At 38.8% G+C, this 22,583-nt stretch overlaps 1 protein-coding gene across 1 annotated transcript; it reads right to left on the bottom strand.

Annotated features, from left to right (window-relative positions):
* Positions 1 to 578: 578 nt before the first annotated feature.
* Positions 579 to 20,011, bottom strand: LOC128377001 (scavenger receptor class A member 3-like). The gene is made up of 12 exons (XM_053336874.1): positions 19,920 to 20,011; positions 9,525 to 9,560; positions 9,084 to 9,128; positions 8,251 to 8,370; positions 5,534 to 5,614; positions 4,340 to 4,458; positions 3,961 to 4,205; positions 3,098 to 3,317; positions 2,593 to 2,681; positions 2,081 to 2,273; positions 1,540 to 1,717; positions 579 to 1,450 (listed from the first exon to the last, which is right to left on the bottom strand). The coding sequence occupies exons 1-12, from the start codon at positions 19,924 to 19,926 to the stop codon at positions 963 to 965; spliced, it is 1,821 nt and encodes a 606-aa protein (XP_053192849.1). The 5' UTR covers positions 19,927 to 20,011; the 3' UTR covers positions 579 to 962.
* Between the last annotated feature and the right edge of the window lie 2,572 nt (positions 20,012 to 22,583).

Genomic DNA, 22,583 nt, shown 5'->3' with positions numbered 1-22,583 from the left:
CAGGCGTCAACAAGTTACTTTCTTAATTTTTGCTTACAACAGCAACAAGAGTAGTAAACATCTTATACAATGTAAAATATGTTAATGGTCATCAGAGCACTCAACTGAAAATTCAGACTGGAAGGGCCTAAACTATGTATTTTCAAATCTTCAATTCAACAAACAGACGTCATAAAATCACTGTTTTACCAACAGATGAAAAAAGGCATCAGAGTACCTGCTCTGAAATCAAATGGACAAAAATTCTTAAATTTTACTCTTAAAGAACCAATAAAGTGCAATAAAATGCAAGAAGAAGCAGATGTTTTGTGTCCTTATACTAGTGCATGGAAATGTCAACCCTTGTCTGGTAGCGTGGATGGGAAACCATGTCTACTTCAGACCAATTGTTCTCTTATTTATTATGCCCTCTGTGGTTTTGGTGACTCCACACCAACCTCACACATCTTCTTCCCTTCCAGTACATTCAAATTCAAAAATGGGAATGATTTCCCACCATCTATTGAAAGTTTTCACTCCATTAAAAGCCCATTGTTTGTTATTTGGTGAGGGAAGACCGATCAAAAGTACTGGTGTGATCCCAGTGTTGGATGAAGGTAGTTTCTCCTCTTACCAACAAAGTCTAACAAAATCGTCCATTATTGTTCTAGGTACTCTCAAGACAAAAATGGTCAATTAAAAGTCAATGATAAACACAGGAAACAACAGTTCAGTCTGTGGCAGCAGTTCTGTCTTCTAATTTTAGACCTTCCTCTTGATTTACCTCAAGTCTTTTTTATCAGGAGAATGCCTGTTGCACTTGGTATGGTTGTGAAGATCCATCTTACACAATCCCATAGAAATTGAATAAGAGTTTTTCCCTTCATCAACTGCTGCATCACCAGTCACAATGGCTATATATTCCTTCTGTTTATATCAATCTGTCAATAATGCTTCTGTGGTTTATAAATCACCTCTGAGTTCTAACGCGTCTTGGATCCATCAGCAGACTCGTTTGGCTGCTGGACATTGATTTGGTCATGGGGATATGGCAATCCTGGAGGTCCAGGAGTTCCTGGTCGGCCAGGCGACCCAACTGGCCCAGGTTTTCCTTTTGGCCCTTTTGGCCCAGGCATGCCTGGTAGTCCTACATCGCCCTCGATTCCTTGACGTCCTGTTGGTCCTGGGGGCCCATCTATTCCAGAGGGGCCCATGTCACCTTTCTGGCCCCTCTCACCACGTGGTCCTGGCTGTCCAAGAGATCCCTTGGCTCCTTTTATGCCTACTGCACCTCTGTTGCCAGTGGGGCCTGTTTCACCTGGGGCACCTTTAGGTCCAATAGACCCCTTCTCTCCAGCAGATCCACGACTTCCTATGGGGCCTTGGTCACCTTTGCTTCCGGTCAGTCCCATGGGTCCTTTTGTACCAGTCTCACCACGGTTGCCTTTGGGCCCTGGTCGTCCTGGAACACCTGTTGCGATAAGATGGCATGGTGACATTGCAAAGGACACTAAACAGAGGCATTCAGATTGTATTTATATACCACAACATCTACTGTACCTTTTACTATAGTGAGGTTCTTTATGACCTGTGTATGGTGTGTATCTACCAGCTTCATCTCCTCCATCACCATGGACAGATTCCTGACATCCATATCCAGTCGGACATTCAACAACATATTCTGCTGTCTCAGCGTGTCGGCCAAGGTGAGGAGTAACAAGACTGTGTTGTTCATGTTCTGCAGACAATAGATAGTTGTGAGGATGAAGGTATGCAGTAAAAGAAGAAATCCACAAGAACACAAACACAAATAACAAGCATGAGACAGTAGGAAAACATATTAACACATTTTATCCACTGTCTGGACTGTTTGTCAAAAATGCAAAAAAACACTTTGCCACCAACATGTCACTGCATGATCAGAAAAAATCATATAAAGACTATAGTAATTGAATTCCGAAGCTGCCAGTTAGGTAAAGAGTGTGTATAATGTTGTATGCAGATGACACCATATTTGGTAAAGTTGAAAGGACTTCAACTTTAACCTACATATCTTTTGTGTGAAAAAATGTAGTTTTTGTATGGCTTGTATGGTTCCAACCTGTAGATCTTCTGTTTGTCTGCCCAGGCGGCCCTGACAGGTTGAGCTCTCGATGTTGACATACTTGTACATGCTTTGGACGTGACTGACGGTGGCGTTGATGCTGGAGGATATTGTGTCGATCTCCATCTCGATGGAGTTCAAACGACCATCCAAGGCAGAGAAACGTTCACCTGTCCGATTTTCGTAGTACCTAAAGGGATTGTTAAATGAGGGTTTCTCCCTGTATCAACATATCAACAGATACTAGATTCTAGGCTCTAGTTACTTCTATAATACTAATTCTTACTTGATTGTGTGTACTATAGTCATTGTCAGGATTTACCTCTCATTTGGGCATTTGTTTGTGTGTGGTAGGGTTCATTTCAGAGTTAAGGTTAGAATGAGACTTAAATGAATGAATGGCATTTTTCCCACAAGTTTTAACCTTTCATGGACCAAACAATTAATTGATCAATCAAGAAAATATGCCCATGCATGTATTAGTACAAATCTCTGTTCATGTGTATTACCTGGAATGGTACTGAAGGTCATGCATGTTCTCTTCATACTCATCCATGAAAGAGGTTACATTATCAAGTTGCATCTGCAGGTTCATCACCTTAAAAACACACACATATATAGTACTTCTATACTTGTGAAGACCCACTGACATGCTAGTCCCTAACCATCATAACTAATTCTGACCCTTTGCCCAGTTCAAACCTGAATCTAATTATGAGTTTGTCTTCACCTTCCAAAACATGTTGTCACTTTTAAGGTTCAAATTGGTCTCCAAACCGGTGCACGAGTACAAGATTACACATGACTGTGTTTAAGCTACAGATAGACATTTTAATTATCAATCTGCGTGCATAGTTCACAAAGTTGTGTGTGGGTTTGCTTTGTTTTTTTATTTGAAGTCTTTCCCTTCACATTATAAAACCTCTCCATAGTATTGATCTAGACAGAAAAATATTAAACTTGCATCAAGATCCTGAACCCAACCTGTTCATGAATTTATAGGTCTAAACATACCTGCTGAGTGAGGTCGTAGAACACTTCAGTGGACATGGCTATTCTCTGGTGATCTGCGACAATGTTGTTTTGGAGAAAGCGCATGTTTTGCACGGTGTTACTCATGTTGGATTTCATCACACTCAGAACTCGGCTGTAGTTCTGCCAGTCGCTGGTCAGCTTCTGGAGGACAAGAGTTTCCTCATCTGCTTTCCTCTGCAGGGCATTTATCCGCATTGTGCTGGAGAGCAGAGGGAAGCACAAAAGAAATGTGAGGTAAAGTGACTTAATTTACCTACATGCCTGCTTGGTTGTAAAGAGGAAATAGATTTTTCTTGTTCATAAATGTGCTACACATTGCAAAAAGTAAAAAGGCATCTGGCAATTTTATCACCCCATTAAAATTTCTGGTTGTATTTCATAATAGTAAGGATAATAAAATCCATCAGTCATATTCTTTGTTTAAAGTCACAGCTGTGTCTTTTTCAAATGGGAATACTGCCAAAATGGCAATTATGACTTAAGACTCTGGCTTCTTGCCTACTGTCAGCCACTGAAGTTCCCACTTTGTCCAGTTCATTAAAAGGTCAGGAACACATGCTGTGAATGTAGCTGAAGATAAATTACACTTGTCCACCAGATGTGCTGTTTCTGATAATACCTTATGCACTTTTCTAATTAAAGATTTTGGAAATGTAATGCTTTGCTTTTAGATTTCTTACATTCTTACAGTTTATTTTTCTATTATGACTTCTCCAAAAAGCATCTTTGTCTTCCAAACAAAATAAATCTGAAGAATAATTATGCTAATATCAGGTTTTTAGTATCAAATTCTCATTTTAGAGAGCTATGTTATCTGTCCAAATATCTCTCCCCTTACTCACCTAAGCGCCACTGTGGTGTTGACTTGCTGTGTGGTAGCTTTGATGTCATACTGATCCTCTGTCAGAGTTTTCAACTTCTCGTCATTTTCCTCGATCACGTCCTTCCACCCCTCCACCTGACCCAGGTACCTTTCCCGCGACTGGTTGAGAAGTTTTATTGACATTAGGTGGTTTTGCATGTCGTGAGTCAGCCGGTTGCTGGTGGCTTTTAGATTGGTCTGGGTCTGAGAGGCTTCGTCCAGGACCTGGGGCATCAAAGAGGAGCAACAGAATATCCATGAATCTTTTTCTATTAATGGGATGATAATAAAAAAACATGTCATGTGACACTGTTTTCATAAAAAGTATGAGTTTCTAACTTAATAGTGATCCATTGTACCTGTTCCTGTGCCAGTATCATTCTCTGGATGTCTTCAAACTCTATCTTCAGCCTGGTGATCTCCTCACTGTACAAAGTCACATCCAGACAGCCTGAACAGTTAGAGGTGGAGCTAACACCTGAAAGACAGAGAAAGAAAAGAACGAGAGGGAACATAAGGCTGTGAAAATTAGATGGCATGTTATATAGCAAAACATCTGGCTACCATATTTGCAAGAGATCTTCTGAATTCCTCTGACATCACACTCAATCATTCTTACTGGTTCAAACTTCAAGAACCTAATACATACTGTATGCAGTATGTTTGCAAATGACAGAACAATTTTACAACAAAGTTCATTTAGAAGCTGCACTGGAGCTTTAAAGATAGAGTCAATGATTCTGGAGAAATATTGTTCAATACACTTTTTATCAAAATAAGTAAACCTCTAGATGTCTGTTCTGTGTGTGCTGTGAAAAGAAACCCAGTGTTCATGCATAGCCTTGGCTCTATGAATGGGAAACAAAGTGGTTCTGATTGAGCTACACACCACTATTCCAGCCAATCAACAGGTGGTGTTGGTGCTTATGCACAGGAAAGAGGGAAATCATCAGAGCAGCTGTCTGTATGAGGATATGATAGTCCTGTCTACAGCACCTGTTAAATGGTGGGAGAGAGTTTCCATGGCCAATTCACATCGAACATGTTTTCTAATGTAACAGATACACTTTTATTAATCATCACTTACCATTTTATTAAATGTATCAATCAGCACTGTCTCTGAAATGTTTGAGTTGTTTTTTTTTAACCTCTGAGTCTGTTTCTACAGAATGACTGACTCTACCTTTAATTCATATCACACAATCTGAGGATGATACTAAATATTACTTAATTTAACAAACTGAATCAGTGAGACTGATTGCTGCTGTTTCCTAGGTCAAGGATGAATTTTCAGTCCCAATTTTTAAAGTCAACCTGGATGAGAATCCTTATGTACTCAGAAAAATGGATATTTAAGCTTGGTTCATTTCCATTGCAACTGGCTAAACAGTCAAAAGTTGTCAAATTCAAGTAATACATGATGAAATTCCTCACACAGTAAATTAAATACCTATTAATCTAATTTTTGTCTGCCTTACATGTGTAAGTGCTGTATAAAAACATACTGACTCAGTATAAAAAATGATATTCTCTGAGTCAAGCAGCTATTTTACCATCTATTCCTTGCTGAACAGTGATGATCTTCTTGTGGTAGACAGACTCCTCGTCAGCCAGGTTGTCAACTTTCCTGAATACTGCAGACACAGAAAATATAAAGTTATGGAAACATAACCTGAAATTAAAAAAATTGCAAAATTATATTAACATTTAAGATGCAGAAAAATGCTAATGTAATTCAAAAACAGTACTGAACACTACCACTAATAGTGGCACTCAATGAGCGAAAATACTGAAAAAGGATAGATACAGAAAGGTTTGACATCTGTAGTTCCTTGCTCTTAACAGGAAATAGGAAGTATTTTAAAGAGTAAAAACAGGATGTTGAAATGTAAGCCCTGATAAGAAAACATATAAAGTTTTCATTAGTTAAAAAATTCAATCAAAACACTGATAAATGATGGTTCAACCAGCTGGCCAGGTCCTGCCCCTCTCCATACATATTCCCCAAGGGAGCAACAAGTTTGTGAGTGTGAGGTTTTTGTGTGGTTGAGGGTACATTTGTGAGTGTAACTTTATATGGTTTGTATTTGCAGACTTTTTCTGCATTCTAGTTCCTGACTCAGGGGATTAATGTAGGTCTGTTTGCATTTATAAAAGTTTCCACATGTGATTTGCACATACCATCTGCTCTGCTGTATTAGCTCCTGTGACAATGATGCTATTGCAAGATTCTGTGCAATGATGCTAAAAGTAGCAATACAAGTATTTGAATGAATTCATTCCTTAACACTTTATAAGAGATTATGTGTTAATTTGCCACTAGAGACCTCCATACACACTCCACACACATTACTTGAAAATATGTATTTCCCCAAAGAAATATTTGTTTCTTCTTATAAAGGACAGTGCTACAAAATGTGCTGTAGTTTGTTTTTTACTAAACAGATTAATTTATTATTTATTATAAAACAGCTGTTCAGCAGGGGATGGAAAATCAAAGGTTACTGGTGTCTGTTTTTCCTTGTGTGCATGCACAGTTGGGAGTTCCAGCCAAGTACAATATGTTTTTTAGTGCTTCAGGGTTGTACAGCTGGGTTGTGTTTCTGCTTGTATTGTAGTCTTATATTTGTGTAAGCACACATTTGGGCAAGATGAAAGTTAGTAAATGCTGATTTAGTCATTTGGTTGCTCAGTTGTTTGTTAGCGCTCAAAATACTGAAGGAAAAATGTTTATGTTTATGTTTCTCCCAGAATATAATTTGTGGCATATTTTTTTCACAGATTGTTGAAATGCTCAGTAAAATAAAACCTACATGAAAGATTCATAACAGAAATAATTGGTCACCTTGCTTGCAGGTCAAGGTTCTCCTGTCAACAGTTTTACAGACATATGTTTTATAATGGTGGTCTGCTGCGAGTGACCACCAGGAAAAATTGGCTTCAAGACTGAATGACATTGCCCTATCCAGCTCTTAATCCATACATGAGTGTTACCCAAATCACAATAAGACATACCACAAACAACAATTAACCAGACTTGAGGTTCTACAAAATTGAAAAGTAAAGTAATTGGAGTTACCTGCTAGCATAATATCAAACTGGCTGTTAAAGTTCATGCTAGCTACTATAAATTGTTTCTCCTGTCAGGAAAAAAACAAGTAGCTACCATAAAAAACAACATTGGCCAAGCCCCATTCAAAGTCAATAAAGAGTAAAATAGCAGTAACAGTTAGGCCAATTTTGATTAAACAGATACATGTTAGCAACACATTAGCGTCAGACATATAGCTTAATGCAATAGCTATTGCACTCAACCTATCACAGAAAAACAGAAGGAAATTAATATTTCAAATATTCAGATATTAGACTTAAAATAGCTACCTACAGAAAAGGGGGCATAGGATAGGACATTTTAATGGAGGATGTCTTTGTTTAATGGTCATGAATGGACTGCAACTGCGACAGAACTGTGTCTGTAACGATTCCTAAAGTGTCATAACGTACAACTGAAGCCAACTGCTGGTGGCGAACACAAACTTTAGTAATTTCACATGTACAGTAGGTCTATTATGTAAATAAAATGTTAATGAAATCCCTACACACAGTGTACAGTACATCTTTAATAAGACTTATTACCTTTCTGTACATTTATGTAAATGCAATCCTGTGTGTGTGTGTGTGTGTATGTGTGTATGTGTGTGTGTGCGTGCGCGTGTGTGTGTTGTGGGGTTTTGTGCCTCTCTACCAAGTCTCCCTGTCTCCTCTGAGATACCTGAACTGTAGTAAAAGACTAAGATTTATAGCTTTCAAACCCAATAAAGAGTGATGTTAATGTGAACAGCATCTGTCGGCATGGAGAAGTAGTCAGGTAAAACATGGCACACAGGACCTATTTAATGTACGGGAGTTGAAATGCGCTGTGTTTTATTAAGGCAAATACACACAAAGTGAAGTCTAACATTTTCCCACGACAAGCCTACTTCTCCATTTTCTTAATACATTATGTCAGCTTTCATCAGTGAGAATATCTGACAAATCACAGGGTCACTGTTGGGATTGACTGCTTTTAAGGGTTGGAATGCCTTCAGAGGTGGAGATAATATCTATGTTTTTTTTTTCCTTTCCATGTTAAACTGGTACTTATGTGTTTTGCTCAGTTGGTGGTAACAGCTCCCTTTTGACTTAACTGCACGCTAAATACCAGAGATAAACTAGCCTTGGTTGCCCAATAAGCCATGATTGCCAGGTTAAAAACTCAAACAGAGCTCACCAAGTGACGCCAGCACTGCAACAGTGATGATGAGAAATGCAACAAATCCAAAAAGGACTTTGACAGCCAGCTGGAGTGAGTGGCTCTGCTGGCACTTCACACAGCCACCTCTGTTACGACCTGGACACACAGTGAATGGATGGATGCACACAATGAGAATGTGTGAGTGAATTACTGAATACAAACATTAGGAATGCAACAAAATTACTTAAAAGAGGGCTAATGGGGCAACATGATGATATCCATTATTGGACTAATTAAATTCATAGGACAAAATTATTATCTGAACTGTCTGTTGTAAACATCCATCACAGTTTACAGACTGACTCTTTGTTAAACTATGAAATAATATGTGCGATGATGATTGCTGATTTGTTTAAAATCTCTCTGGATAATATGACCTCTCCTGTTTTTACTCAATTAGACCTTGTTGTAGTGACTTTGGTGTGTGTAATATCATCATAAGTGATATAAATGATGGCTGAAACTACAAAAGTAAGACACAAGTTGTATACAACTGAAATGATCATTTAAGTACTATACTTGGGGTCAGCCAAAGGGTTAAAACTGAGAGGCTGAATGTGGTGAGACATGGAGCAGATGTGGAATTGATAAATAACAATGTTGTCATTGGCAGATGTACACACAGACACACACACACAGACACAGACACACACACACACACACACACACACACACACACACAGTCGTGCTCAGGCATTCATACACAAGCCATGCTTGTACACAGTCTCTCTGGTTTAAAAAACATAATACAGATGCCCATGCTTGTTTTGTTGTTGTTAAGACTTATGAGAGTGTGCATGTGAACTCACCTCTAAATGAAGGTATTTCCTCCTCCTCGCCAGTGAGATCCTCCTCTGAAATACAAGACAAGGATAAAATGCAAACATGAGATATACAAAACATGTTCTACTACTGATCAAGTAACATAGTAGTTTTTAGTGTCATGTGATGTTTTTTTAGGATCATGGAAAAAACAGAAAAACACTAATTCATCATGAACTCAACTATTTTCTTTGAATTCCTTGTACGTATATTAAGATGAACCTTGAAAGCATAAACAGCCTCATTAAGTTTTTCTTTTAACCCAATTCAGACGAATCTTTAAAACAAATAATATTAAGCCTTACATTGTGGAAATGTAATCATACATCTTTTCCAAATTCACCTGCAGACTTTGCAATCAATAGACAATGCCATATTCATCATGTGAAATACATCATGTATACTGAATAGAACAGTTTGGCTATTACCTTTGAAAAGATGGTTCTCGTATCCTCCATAGTTGTCTGGAAAAGAAACGAAGTGACATAAAGAAGACATTTTCAGAAATAAAGATGACTTAAACCAATTCTTCTGGAGCCACCAACAAGTGTTATTAATGCTGTCATAAATCATACAAACCAGCTGCCCCACAATCCTCCACAGTCCCCCTCTATTGTACTCAGCATGTTCATGCTTAGCATAGCTCAACTAAACTGCATGTTTTTGCTCTGCTCAAATATTTTCTCTGAGCTGTTGCACACTCAGGAGAAACAGTCCCATAGTGGTATACAAAGCATGAGAAGAGATGTTGGTTTTATGTGTTAATTCTGAGGGGGAGTATTGTGTGTCTGTGGAGGCTGTCACCACATACTCTGGCTAAAGTAAGAAGCATGCAAGCAACCTCCACAGATTATAACCACAGAGTCTAATAAACCACACAAGGCCAGTTTACTATAAAATCCCAGACTTCAGCTTTATGTTTTAATAACTGTATGTAACAGCAATTACATGTGGGCCATATACCGCACGTCACCACCCAAAGTGCTACCCAACCCCACACCAGAGGCGGTGCGGGCGTGACACTGAATGTCAGGAAACTAAAACATTGAGTGGAGCTGCAGAGGAGGCTGTCACTGAGGGGAAAGAGCTGGAAAAGACACAAACACTCATACACAGGAAAAGAGAGTTTGGCAGGTCGCTGACTAGCTGAAGAGAGACAGTTGGACACTCTACCATGCTCCGATGTTGATGCAGCTAAAGGAGCAAAGAGTTTCAGACTGAGTTGTCAAACTGCTGAAACCCTGCTACATAATATAATGTATGTAGTCACATTATAGACATGTTTGACTTTGTGATGTTTCCGATTGTGGAAATGACAATGCGCAAAATATGTTGACTGACTCTAGACAGATGTGGTGCGTTTTAAGGGAATACTACACCAAAAGGTTATGTACTAATACTCAGCACTCTAGGCTTAAAATGTGACTCTGAAAGGTTTCTAGAGTTCTCCCTTTTGCATTCAATGGGATATAGCGTTAATGTAGGTATCAGCTGATTGGCATCAACTACTTTATGCATGCATCACCATATGTGGCTTGTGACTGTCCACATGTGGATGATCTGACATGGCAAGAATAGCATAAACACATTAATCGAAACAAAAAGACAATACATTCAACAAGTTATTCATTGAATTAACAACATCAATTGAATTGGACAATGCATGGCCCTAATAACCATTCAGTTCATAAAACAAATTAAAAACTCTGTACATCACAGATCAGTATATCAACATAACTTCACAGTCCCTTTAGCAGATTAAATACAAGTCTGAGTCTGTGCATAATAATTCAAATTAATAAGCTACATTAAAGCAAACCAAGAAAACATTATTTAGAAAGACAACCTATGACCAGACATAACATGCGACTATAAATAACTTCTAAGTCAAGTCTTATGTGCCAGCTTGAGACCTCCGAAGTTGCTTATGATTATAAGATTATAAATCAATCTATTCCGTAGATGTACTGCCATGTACTGTACAGTATATAAGTTTCCTTTCTCAAGTTACTCTTAAACCTGGGAGCAACAAAGTCAGTGGGACTTCCCCTATAGTGGTTATAACTGTTAATATCCCTCACCTGGATGAAAACACTTTTTACATATTGAGGGATAACACCATGCACAATGTTATGTACCATGTACAACTTGATCTGAGGGACTCTTTCTTGTGCTTTCTACTATCCAAGGCTCTCGAGGTGAGAAGGGTCAAGGTGAGTTTCAGAATAACCCTTAACTTGTTTTGAGGCATAGTCAGAATAAGGCTGGAAAAGAGCTCCTGCAATGGTGACCATTGCTTTCCTCACTCAGAATTTAAAAATTCTGGCTAAGAAGCATGTTGTGTCTAACCAGATGACCACATGTTTCAAGACTCTAACAAAGAGAGTCCTCAAGAAACACAACTTCCCACAGTTCTTGGTTGTTTGCACTTCACCCAATTGACCAAGGACAGCAAAACAAGAGCTCTCTGCTCTCGCTCTCTTTCTCCATCCATCCATCCAGCAACTGCTCTTTTCTCCATTCCTGCTGCTAAGAGTAGCAGGAAGTGGTCCTCTTTCTCCAGTGAACACCTTACCTCCATTCATTGACTGAGAGAAGCAAATGGCAGTGCAAATACCATAATGGAATAGGTGGTAACACAAACAAGAGTAGCACTGAGAAGGAAGTTTAAGATTTTAATATTAGGCTTTCCACAAGTGAATTAAAAGTTTTGAGAGACCAAAGCAACACGCTTGGCTTGCAAAAGCGATGATGAGGTGAATGTTTATGTGAAGTAGCAGTGGAACAGCTGAGGTCAGGTCTGGGTGGACACTGAGGCTGATATAATGATGGAGGAAGGAGAGAGGAGGGAGAGGAAAAACCGAAGGAGAGGTGGAGACGACCATATCCAAAGAACTAAAAACCCAGACCTCACCTGCACAAACTGGAGTGTTGGTTTGCTCATATGTTGAGCCAGAGAGAATTAGAATTATTACAAGATTAACGAGCTGGCTCACGCACTACAAGGAGCACATTATTGCATTTGACTATGATGTAAGGTTATTTCTTTCATCTGCCATCTTAAAAACTTGGTGAAGTTTAGGTACAAAAAACTGCTTGGTTATGATTAGGAGGATTGTGGGCATGGAATAGAAACCAACATTTATTATTGGTTGTATACAGTGGCCTACTGTATTGCTCTTGGCCTGAAAGCTGCTCAAATCTATTTTAGATTATCCAACAGATCAAATGACTATGTATAATGTGAATAGGGTAACTCACAGCTGTGCACACAGAGGATTATCACTCAACTTTGTGGTTCCCCAACATTTAAGTGTCTCTCAACTCATCGTTTTGGTTTTATGGCCTGCAGCTTTACTGTTTTGGCTCAGACTCAGTACTCTACCTATTTCCAGCAGAACTAAATCCAATGCTGTGTGGCCAACCCAATAGGATAAAAAGACAACATTAGTGACAAGCTCATGGAGCATATAGCAGCTAAAACTCAAAACATTTGTTCCCTCTGTAGTCGGTGGAGACTAAAACAGTGCTAAAAGGAAATAGATTTTGGGTCTTACATTTGTAAGGGGGATACAAACTGACTTAAATGCAAATGTTCCATACCTGCTTGATGTGTTAATGGGCTAACTGTTTTCTAACATGTTCACCACAACGACTTAATAAGATGATTCTAATGTGCTCCACTGCTACTGGAGGCTCATGAAATTAATTGGAACACATTGTTCACCATTTTTACAAGAGAACAAGTATCCATTTTGTGTCAGTTGCCCAACAACAGTATTTCCTTGTAAACTCATGACCTCAATTTGAAAGCTGTAGTTGTAGAGTTGTACAGGAGTATAGTAGGTGTTCTAACATTATGGACCATCATTATACTCAGTTTCAGAGGAATGTTTTCATTCTGATTCTGTTTCACACACTACCCCACCCTGATTAAGATGCATTTTTGGTGGAAAAACAAAATTCTTAACATTTTTTGGACTTCTGAAGCATGAAATGATCATATTTGAGGTTTGAGTGTCAGCACATTATTTACTATTGCAAGCTGAAATCCAAAATATCAACCCTCAAGTATCTGTCTACTCATTGGTTCCACCCATTGATTAATTGCCCTGATCATCCATCTCCTTCTTGTCTGGCCTGTTTCATCTCCCTCCCTGTTTTTCCCTCCTCATGTTTGTTGTTCTTTTCTCTCCTCATGGTTTCCTTGCTGTCTGTCGAAAAACCCTCATGTCTGCCTCGTTAGTGAGGAAGCCGACCTGTCCAACACACACAGAGCAGAACTAAGCTGTCAGCAGCACAACAATGCTCTACCAGGTCACACACAGTTCTGTAAGTAGTCAGGACATGACACAGACACTGTATAACCACTGAAAAGTGTGAATCCGTAGACAGTTTCTTTGTTAAATGTACACGTTGATTTACGTGTTTGGAAATCAAGTGAATCATACTTCTACAACCGCATTGGTCAGCACGTGGCAGCACGGGATGTTTTTCCCAGATTAAACAAGCATCTGCATTAATCCTACATATCCTGTTTAAGAGATAATAAGCTTTGTTTTCTGTAAAAGGATGGGATCAAATAACTCCTCAGTCCAAAAGGTTTGGATTTCTCTGTTCAGCTTGCTCTAAACAAACAGCAAGAAAACCACTTTTGAAATAACTTCTAGGTGCGTTTATCATTTCCAATTTGAGGGTTAGGACCTACATAAGGTGTGCAAGAAAGGTTTAGGGCTTGCAATATAGAAAACAAATATACAAAATACAGCAAAATACAGTTTGCTTACATTTTTGTAAATATTGGATGATTACCCTAAAAATCATTTAAATAAAGAAGGAACAAATATTAGTCTATTGAACACAAAAACACAATAAGTCACAAGCCAAATTGGATGGGAAACAATAGGATACACTTAATTAAAGAGTGCTCCTTTTCAAATTTATAACATCTTTCAATCACAGCAGAAATAACTGTGTACAAAGTCATTCTTAAGCTAAAAACAAGAACGTTGAGGTTTGACGACTTTGCAATAACCCTGGATTAATTTCAGTGGCATATTTTTCAATGTTTTTAAAGTTTTCGCTCATAAAAATGCCAACATCCAACATTAATGTCAGGTCTGATCCCCTGTATGAAAGTCAGATGTGCTACACCCATCCACCACCATGACCTTCCCACCCTTACTTTCAGCTTTGCTATTTCCTACATTGCCATAATTCCAGTTTATACTGGACTGGAAAAGTGATATAGCTATCATGCCTTAAATTGGATGAATAATATCTCTGATGTTTGACCGATCCTAATGTAAGCATGTCTTGGAGTGTGCAATGTCCATGTCCTACATGTAAAAGGGAATTCCATGGTTTGGTAAATAAACAACCCTAAAGGTACAAGACAAACTTGATTTGAACTGAACTGTCTTCAGCAATGGACAAACAAGCAATGGACAGTAAGGTGCAATGCATTTGTGTAATACTGTGAATAGAAGCACATACATAGAAGTTAATTGAGTTATAGGAAAACAGAGAAATATATTAAAATGCTTTGATGCAACTGCTCTTCGAGGTCATATTAAATGTGACGGAGGGGGGGGTTGTTTATTCTGAATGTTAGCAGACTGAGGATGGAAAATTTTGATTGCACAGCCAGACAGACCAAGAAGTATTCACTTACCTTTGACAAGAAGCAAATATAGTGTAAGGGTGTGTATTGGCAGCAGGCGCTCAAAAAATGTCTTGAAATAAAATCTACTAAAACTAAACATTTACCAATACATCAATCTCTCAAGGTTGATGATACAGTGTGCACAACAAACTTTGCACCTTAGTGAGCCTTTAAAAGCTACTGTATGAAATGGTTTAAACAGCAGGCTACAATGTTCCTACACAAGACAATTAGTTCAGCCTTAAAAGACAACATTATCTTCTTAAACACATAGGAGTTTTCTGAGTTTTCTGTGAATGTCAGTGTGATTTCCCAGTTATTATTCTCTGTGTTACTGTACATGTTCCTCAGGTCCAGATGCTGTACAGTGGCTAACCTCTACACTTTTGAAAATAGCAAGGCTAGCAGCAACTTAAAACAGCGCACATACAGGACATGAGAGATATGCGTTACAGGCCACTTTACAAAGCTTTTAAAACATATTTCTGATGGTTTCTAACCAGTTCCGTAAGAATATATCTGCAGGTGAATTTGGATATCATAAAGTTATCCACACAGTTATGGGTGAGTGAAAACACAGCTTGAAGATAAACATTCTAAAATTCAAAATAATATTTTCAGGATGTTAGTCTTCATCCACATGGAGTCAATCAACCATTGAACCTTTGGTGTTTGCGTGCATGGCGCCAGGCCTGTTCTTGAGTCAGCAAACCGACAGTGCCACTCCGTGTTTGTGGTTCCTCAGTGGTGGTTCCTCTCAGGGGGCTTTGGACTTTCCAAACCCATTCCCCACCCTCCTCCACCCTTTATTCCTCCTCTGGACTTTGCTTTTGCCAGGTTTTGCAAAATATTATCCTTGGTGAGTAGCATACCCAGAGTGTCCTCTAACTTCACCACATCACTACATGATGTGACTTAACATGCAAATAGAATGAAGCTGCATAGATATAACACGAGTACTTTTCGATGGTCCTTTCCTTCACTTAGCTTGAGTTAAATTATTCTAACCACAAAATCCCCCTCAAGAACCTCAGAAAATCTCAGCCTTAAATGAAACCAGGAGTCACAAGATGGGCTCTTCTCCAGATCAGAGTGAAGGTCTTGACCATGACTCGTAAAGCCAAATGAATCTCTTTCCAAACCTCTGCTGACATCCAAGTCATTTAGGTGCCCTGTGACTGGAATGTGTGGTCTCCTCACAAAACTATAAACGCCTGGTGTGTGTTGCTGCAGATTGCAAAGCTGAAGTTATAGTCGAGCCATTACAAGAGAATGTTCTTTTATTGTGGTTCAGCACTGGAACAGGAGATTTGTAGTCACAAACCCATAAACACATCATGTTTTCTCAGGACTAAATTGCTTGGGACAGCAAAGCTGAGACACAGAGGTGGTTAGGTTTATGGGGTTGTGAGGCCAAAGGGTGTGTACAATATTGTAAGCCCTAATGCTTTAATTGAGGGCTGCTCAGCTTGTGCTTTTCACTTGCTTTTGAGTTTTAGATGATCACCATCTCTGAGGAACTTTCCACAGAGAGATGACATAAGAATGGGAAAAGCTTCCTGAAAGGAAGTTAAAATATATGGACACCTGAATTAAGAATATGGACACCTAGTTATTCTACACGACTGGGAAAACTATTAGTAAATTCTTTTGTAAGTCCTTCCTAAGGTTGTAGTTAGCTAGTTTTAAGCTACTTATTTACTAATGTTGCACCATTAAAACCTCAGACGAATCCTTTCTAAATGTAGGTATGACGTTGTTTATATCTGCATACCTGGAGAATTTTTTGTGAAATGTGTTATGTTGAGAAATATGTGTTTTAGAATTGATTTACAGTGACAGTTCAATATTGAACTAACTGTTGTCATTTGGTCTTATGTTAGCAGCATAACGTTTTGTAATTTGAAATTTAGTGCTTTGTTTACTCTTTGGTCTTAACTGGTTAGATATTAGCAAGTTAACGTTAGTTTTGTCAATGGGTTCATTCAGCTAGCTTACACAACAGTTACACCTGACAGGTAGTAGTTGTAAATATTTGGTCACAGCCCGTTTTAATTGAAAGATGTGAAATCTCCACTTAGAAAACCCTTATGTTAGCCAGTTGCACTAGCTAGCTGTGCAGTTCAAAAAGAGTTAAGTTAAATCAGTAGTGTTTACATATCACAGAATTAATGTTGGTTGCCCCACACACATGCTTATGTAAAGTTAGCTATGTCACTAAAAAATACACTTAGTAAGTGCCAAGTGTAGTTACATAACAGCTAATAGAACCAACTGCCAAAATTAATGTGAGCTTGCTAATATACAGTATTTCCTGTTCAGAATGAAGAAATTGTTTTTTGATGTTAAAGTTTGTAATACTGCAGTGATTTCCTATTTATATTATTGATTGTCCTAAATGACAGGAATGCCCACATACCTTTGGCCATGTACATGTAGTATAATTCAACTCATCTATAAAGATTAGATGAAGATTAAATTGAAGAAAAAGCAGCATGTTTGTGTATAGTGCTAGAGTTAGTGTCACAATACGAAAGCGTCTCCTTTTAATCCAAATTCAAAATGCCTTGACTATAAATTTAAAATGCTGCCACAGCAGAAATTGTTTTTGAAACAAACAAAATTTGCTTTCCCTTCTCTTCTTTGCTCAGTCTTTCCTTATGTTTTGCCAACTGTACACCTGTCTCTCATCCTCCCAATTCCCCCTCTCAGCACCCTTCCCGGCCCTGGTAGGAATGTATGAGGCAGCATGTTTTGTTCTGATCAGGCTGGTTGGACTCATTCTCTGCGAGACTGGAAACCACATTAACAGACCTCCTGTACTGTTTGGCTGAGAAGTAAACTGTATATGTTTTTGGAGTTAATTTGCTGTATAGCTTCATGGCTCAAACCAGTTTCACTCCCCCAGACCTTTCAAGAGAAAAGACAACATGGTGATTTGGGTTGGAGTTTTTATTGCTAAGTTTACTGTGATTTCCCTTCATTCGTAATGTAACACTGGTAAAATCCAAACACAGTCATCAATGTGAAACATGGTACAAATCCAGATTTTCCATCAATGATTAGAAACCATATCAGGCTACTGAAATACAATTACAATATAAAGTAAATGTCACTAATTGTAATAATACACTCAATTGAGTTGCTAGCTTAAATGTAATGGTCTGATTTTTGTGTTTATTTGTTATGCACGTTCTCATTATTCACTTTTGCCAAGATCAAGATGAGAAGATTGATATCATTGTGTGTGCCAAGAATGAAGCTACTGCAAGGAAACGGTTAGCTTAGCTTAGCATTAAGATTGGATGCAGGGAGAAATATCTAGGCTGGTGTTGTTCAAAAAGAAAAAAACATTATATTGTGTTTATCTAATCCATACAAAAATCAGTTTGTGAATGGAATAAATAAAGAATAGATTAAATTTGAGTCATATTCTGAACTTTGGAGAGAGCCAGACTTCCCTTTACTCAGTCTGTATGCTAGGCTTAATTAAGCGAGTCATGTGCTAGCCCTACATTTAGTGTACCAACATGACATTGATTATGGTATCTAACTGTATAACTCTTGGACAGGGAGTGAATAAGCATATTGCACAAATTGTTGAATTATTAGCCTACTTTAAACACACTGAAACAAGCACATCCAAAATCCAAAATTAAGTAAACTGCAATACTTTGTGATTAGGGCACACAGTTTTGATGTAAATAAAATGATGATCTTTCTTGGCCACTGCTTCTGTTGACATAATTCATGATCCAAAGACAGCCTGGGTTAAAGGGCCAGAATACTCCATCAGAACTGCTTTTTGGGTAGTCGAATAGCTTCAGAAACCCCCTCTCCTTCACACCTTTTTAACATTGGACTAGAAGAGGCTGTGTAGGGCCAGAACGGACCATTCCATATTAACACCCACACACTTCATGATTAGCCAGTTTCTCTCTCTTGGTCTCTGTTTCACACAACTATTTCTTTCACTTTTCATCTGTAGAACTGAGAGCAAATCTATGAGTACCATTCAAAAGACACTGTCTGAAAATATGCAGCCTTGTAGGATTATGCCTAGTTGTAGGTACCACTGGATGGTAGAATTAAGCATTATCCCCACTCATTAGCATTATGTTTGGACAATTTACTACTATTTTATCAGTATGAACAGTGATACACAATGCTTTTCTCAGAAAACTCCTCTAGCTCATCAAATTGGCTAAAAATGGAAGAAACAGTAGATAAAACATAACATGAGCAGTGATAGTCACTAACATATTACAATGGCCACAGTAAGAAGCGCCACCAAGGTGCCAGAGGGTTATCAAAACAAAACAAGATCTTGATGAAATCACATAGATGCCATAGTGTCTGCAGGAAAGGCAGCAGTTTAGCACCACACCAATGAATGCAAGGCAGTTTACAATAAACACAAAGAAGTAAATCAATCCATCCTATTCTAATTACCGTTGGTAATAAATACATCATGTCACTTCTTAACATATTTTCAAGCTGTTGGGATTTCTTCCACCTCCCTCTCATTCCCTCTCTGTTATCACCACTTTCCCACTGCCAACCCCCCCCCCCATCTCTGTCAACCTTTCACTCCTCATACCTCTGCAGCTCTGCACACTCTACAGTAAGCCCAGAAACCATGTAAGAGCCCCTGCCCCTCTTCAAAGTCACCGACAGCTCTCGTTTCATGCCATGTTATGAGAACGCTCAAATTCAAATGTTATGTTTTCACCCTCAACCTTTTTTTAACGGGGGTATTAAGTCAATCTATGGCAGATTGGCAGGGCTAGAGAACATTTTATGTTTTATTAAACGGGCTGTGGTGTGCACACATAGATACATATGCACACACATTGACATACACAGACACACATATATAGAGATTTAAAGCTGACTGATCAAAGTCTCACATCCAAGAACAACAAACCAACGCTTTCTCAGGATCCACGCTGCCAAGTTTTGGTGCAGAATGCAGATGAGAAGCATATGTGGTCTCTGGTACCCTGTGCAGGTGCCTGACTGCATGCCACCATGACAGATACTGTTCCTGTATACACTCTTAAATTGTTTTTGAGGTTTTGGTGAGAAGGAAGATGTAGTAGGAAATGTGCTGGTGCTATGGATGAAATAACACTGAAAAAAGAGAAACTCACTTTACCTTTCATGATTCCTTGCTCAAGTATTCTGTATGAACAACTTGTCCAGTTTGCTGATGCTCAGCTTGATTGTTGCAGTAATGATGGTGGTGATGTTGCAGTCTTCTTCACCTTTTCTCCCCAGTAACAGCTAAAGTAGTCAGCAATTTATGTTTGAGGTGTCAGCATTCATTTCCCAGTTGTCTGCAAATCTCCAAGATGAAAAAAGTCCCAAAATGTCTTACTTCCACAGATCTGAAAAGCAAAGGAAGAGAGAGGAGCAGCACCTCAGCTCAGCTCATGAATGCAGGATCCAGCTGCATTTGTTACCAGCCTGTATGAGCAAAAGCTGCACTTCTGCAACTTCAGAAGACAGACTAATTTCTAGATGAATTAAAATCTTCTTGTGCTGAAAACTAGTCAAAGTTTTTAACCTGTGTTTGTGTCTGCCTGCAGCTCTCTGGCATCATCCCACTCCGTTCCATAGCCTGAGGAAAATAAACCTCCTCAGACGGAAACCATGTCCAACTCTAGAGAAGGGAGGGAGTGAGAGAGAAATGGAGCAAGGAGGGATGAAGAAAAGGAAGAAGGGTGGCAAGAAAGAAAGTGAGAGAGAGAGGGAGAGAGGTAGAGAGAAAGATGGGAGGGGAACAAAGAAACTGGAAAATGAGGGAGGGACTGGGAAAGGGACAGGATGAGAAAAAAACAAGAAAAGGGAGGGGTAGAGAGAGGGAGGGAAGGTCCATGTGTTTTGTTGAGAGTCAGTTTTGTGGCTGAGGCTAATTGCTAACAAATGTTTTAACATCATGGAGTGAGCACCTTGAATATCTGTGGCCTTGGCCTGCAAGACAGGAAATAGTTTTCTGTGAACACACACCTACACACAAACACACACAGACACATGTCAAAGCTATAATCCCTAGCTGGCACCAGTTTGCACTCTCCTCAGTGCTCCCGCTAACCTCGACTACCAGTGTCTCAGACTTACAGCAGGTGTAACTCTTGCACCAACACACGCATCCGGCCGTCCAGCTGACGAAGCAGCTCCAGCGGCTGTCTGGCATTGTGGATTTTCAGCTCCTATATTTCCTCTCCTGCACTCGCTGTGACACCTGGATATGGTTATGATGTACTAAATAAGAGTTTTAAATACCATTGTATGTTGAGATCTATACTGTATATGTATGCATGACCACATGTGTCGGCAAGTAGATGTAGAAGTATATGTATGGACATGCATGTACATGTGCAATGTGACCACATACATGTGTTTGTGGGTAGGCTTTAAAAACAGACTATTTCTCCAGTTGAACTATTTCATATTTTCAGTGTAAAGTGTTGCCTCTTTCTTTAAGCTTATTCTTGTAAAATAATGACATTTCAGTATTTATTGTTTTAGTGCATCAAAAGTATACTTGTGCTTAAAATCTGTTTTGCTTGTTGTTGGATCAGCATAACTTTATAGTTTCTTCTATGTCATTTGTTTGAAAATTTCTCATTTATGACTCATTTACTTCATATGAAACACATCATTGAGTTGATAAAACAGTCTTACCACATGGCCAATAAATCCTTTTTCACAGCAGACATGTTTAGTTGACAAAGCAGGAAAAGCACAGATGTAAATAATAACATTAATGATGGCTCCTTTCCATTAATTGTTCCAGTAAGCCATGCCAGTGAATGAGCATGCACAATAATAAATGTCAAAAGTTAGCCGGTCTATTGATTGGTGGATCTGGATCTTTTGATGCGGAGATGGCCAAGGGTCATGAAATTTTAGATTCTCACATTTTTATTTTTCCAGGCACTTTAAACATTTATCTTCCATGTTGGCTCACAAGCTAGAGTTCAGAGATCATTTCTGACGTAGGAAACAGCAGTTATGAAAACAAGGTTGATTCTGTCACAAAGATTCTCTCTGTCCTCTTGTTATTGTTCAGTCTGGCCCTCTGTCCCAGTGTCCAGCTGCTGCCAATCTGGCCTGTTCGTTTATTAAGAACTTTCCAGACCCGCCCACCAGACGCCCCCAGACCCTCCACCTATCCCAGTCATCTGATGCTGCTCATGTGCTCCTCCTTCACAAACCATCCCAATCTGCTGTTCATTATCATAATATCCACACTAGCATACACACCTGCCCAGATTCATTCACCCCTTGTCAGATAGTCAATGTTGTTGTATTTGCTCTATCTACAGTAAATACCCATAATACCACTTTTTAATAAGGATACTTCACAAGACTTTATATGCTATAATGTCTGGCTTTATAAATGGTCAATGGATCATAAATTAAATCATGGAGTAGTGATAGATCATAATAAAGACAACAAGGAAAATAAGGATTAATTAAAGTTTAATGAGTTTATCCCCTTGAGCCTAAAGCTGGAGGACTATACACAACGGTCAAAGGGATTTTTCTCACGAATGACTCATTACAGGTCTATAAAACATTAGCATATGTTTCATTAATAACTGCTGAGTCTCCTCATACAGTAAACCCTGCATGTAGTAAAACTTCAAGTGGTACAAAAGGTCCTTCTTCCTCAGGCAAATGGCTAACATGATGAAGTAAAATCATCACACAGGCACAACTTTATAAATACATCATGCTGACATCATGGTCAACCAATCAAGAAAAACTATATCAATAAACACTTTAAAGTACCAAAAGTCCTAATATCCCT

Source organism: Scomber japonicus, chromosome 17 (genome assembly GCF_027409825.1).
Source record: "Scomber japonicus isolate fScoJap1 chromosome 17, fScoJap1.pri, whole genome shotgun sequence".
NCBI classification, from domain to species: domain Eukaryota; kingdom Metazoa; phylum Chordata; class Actinopteri; order Scombriformes; family Scombridae; genus Scomber; species Scomber japonicus.
Note: the sequence above shows the minus strand (reverse complement) of the source record. Positions and strands in the feature narration are given on the sequence as shown.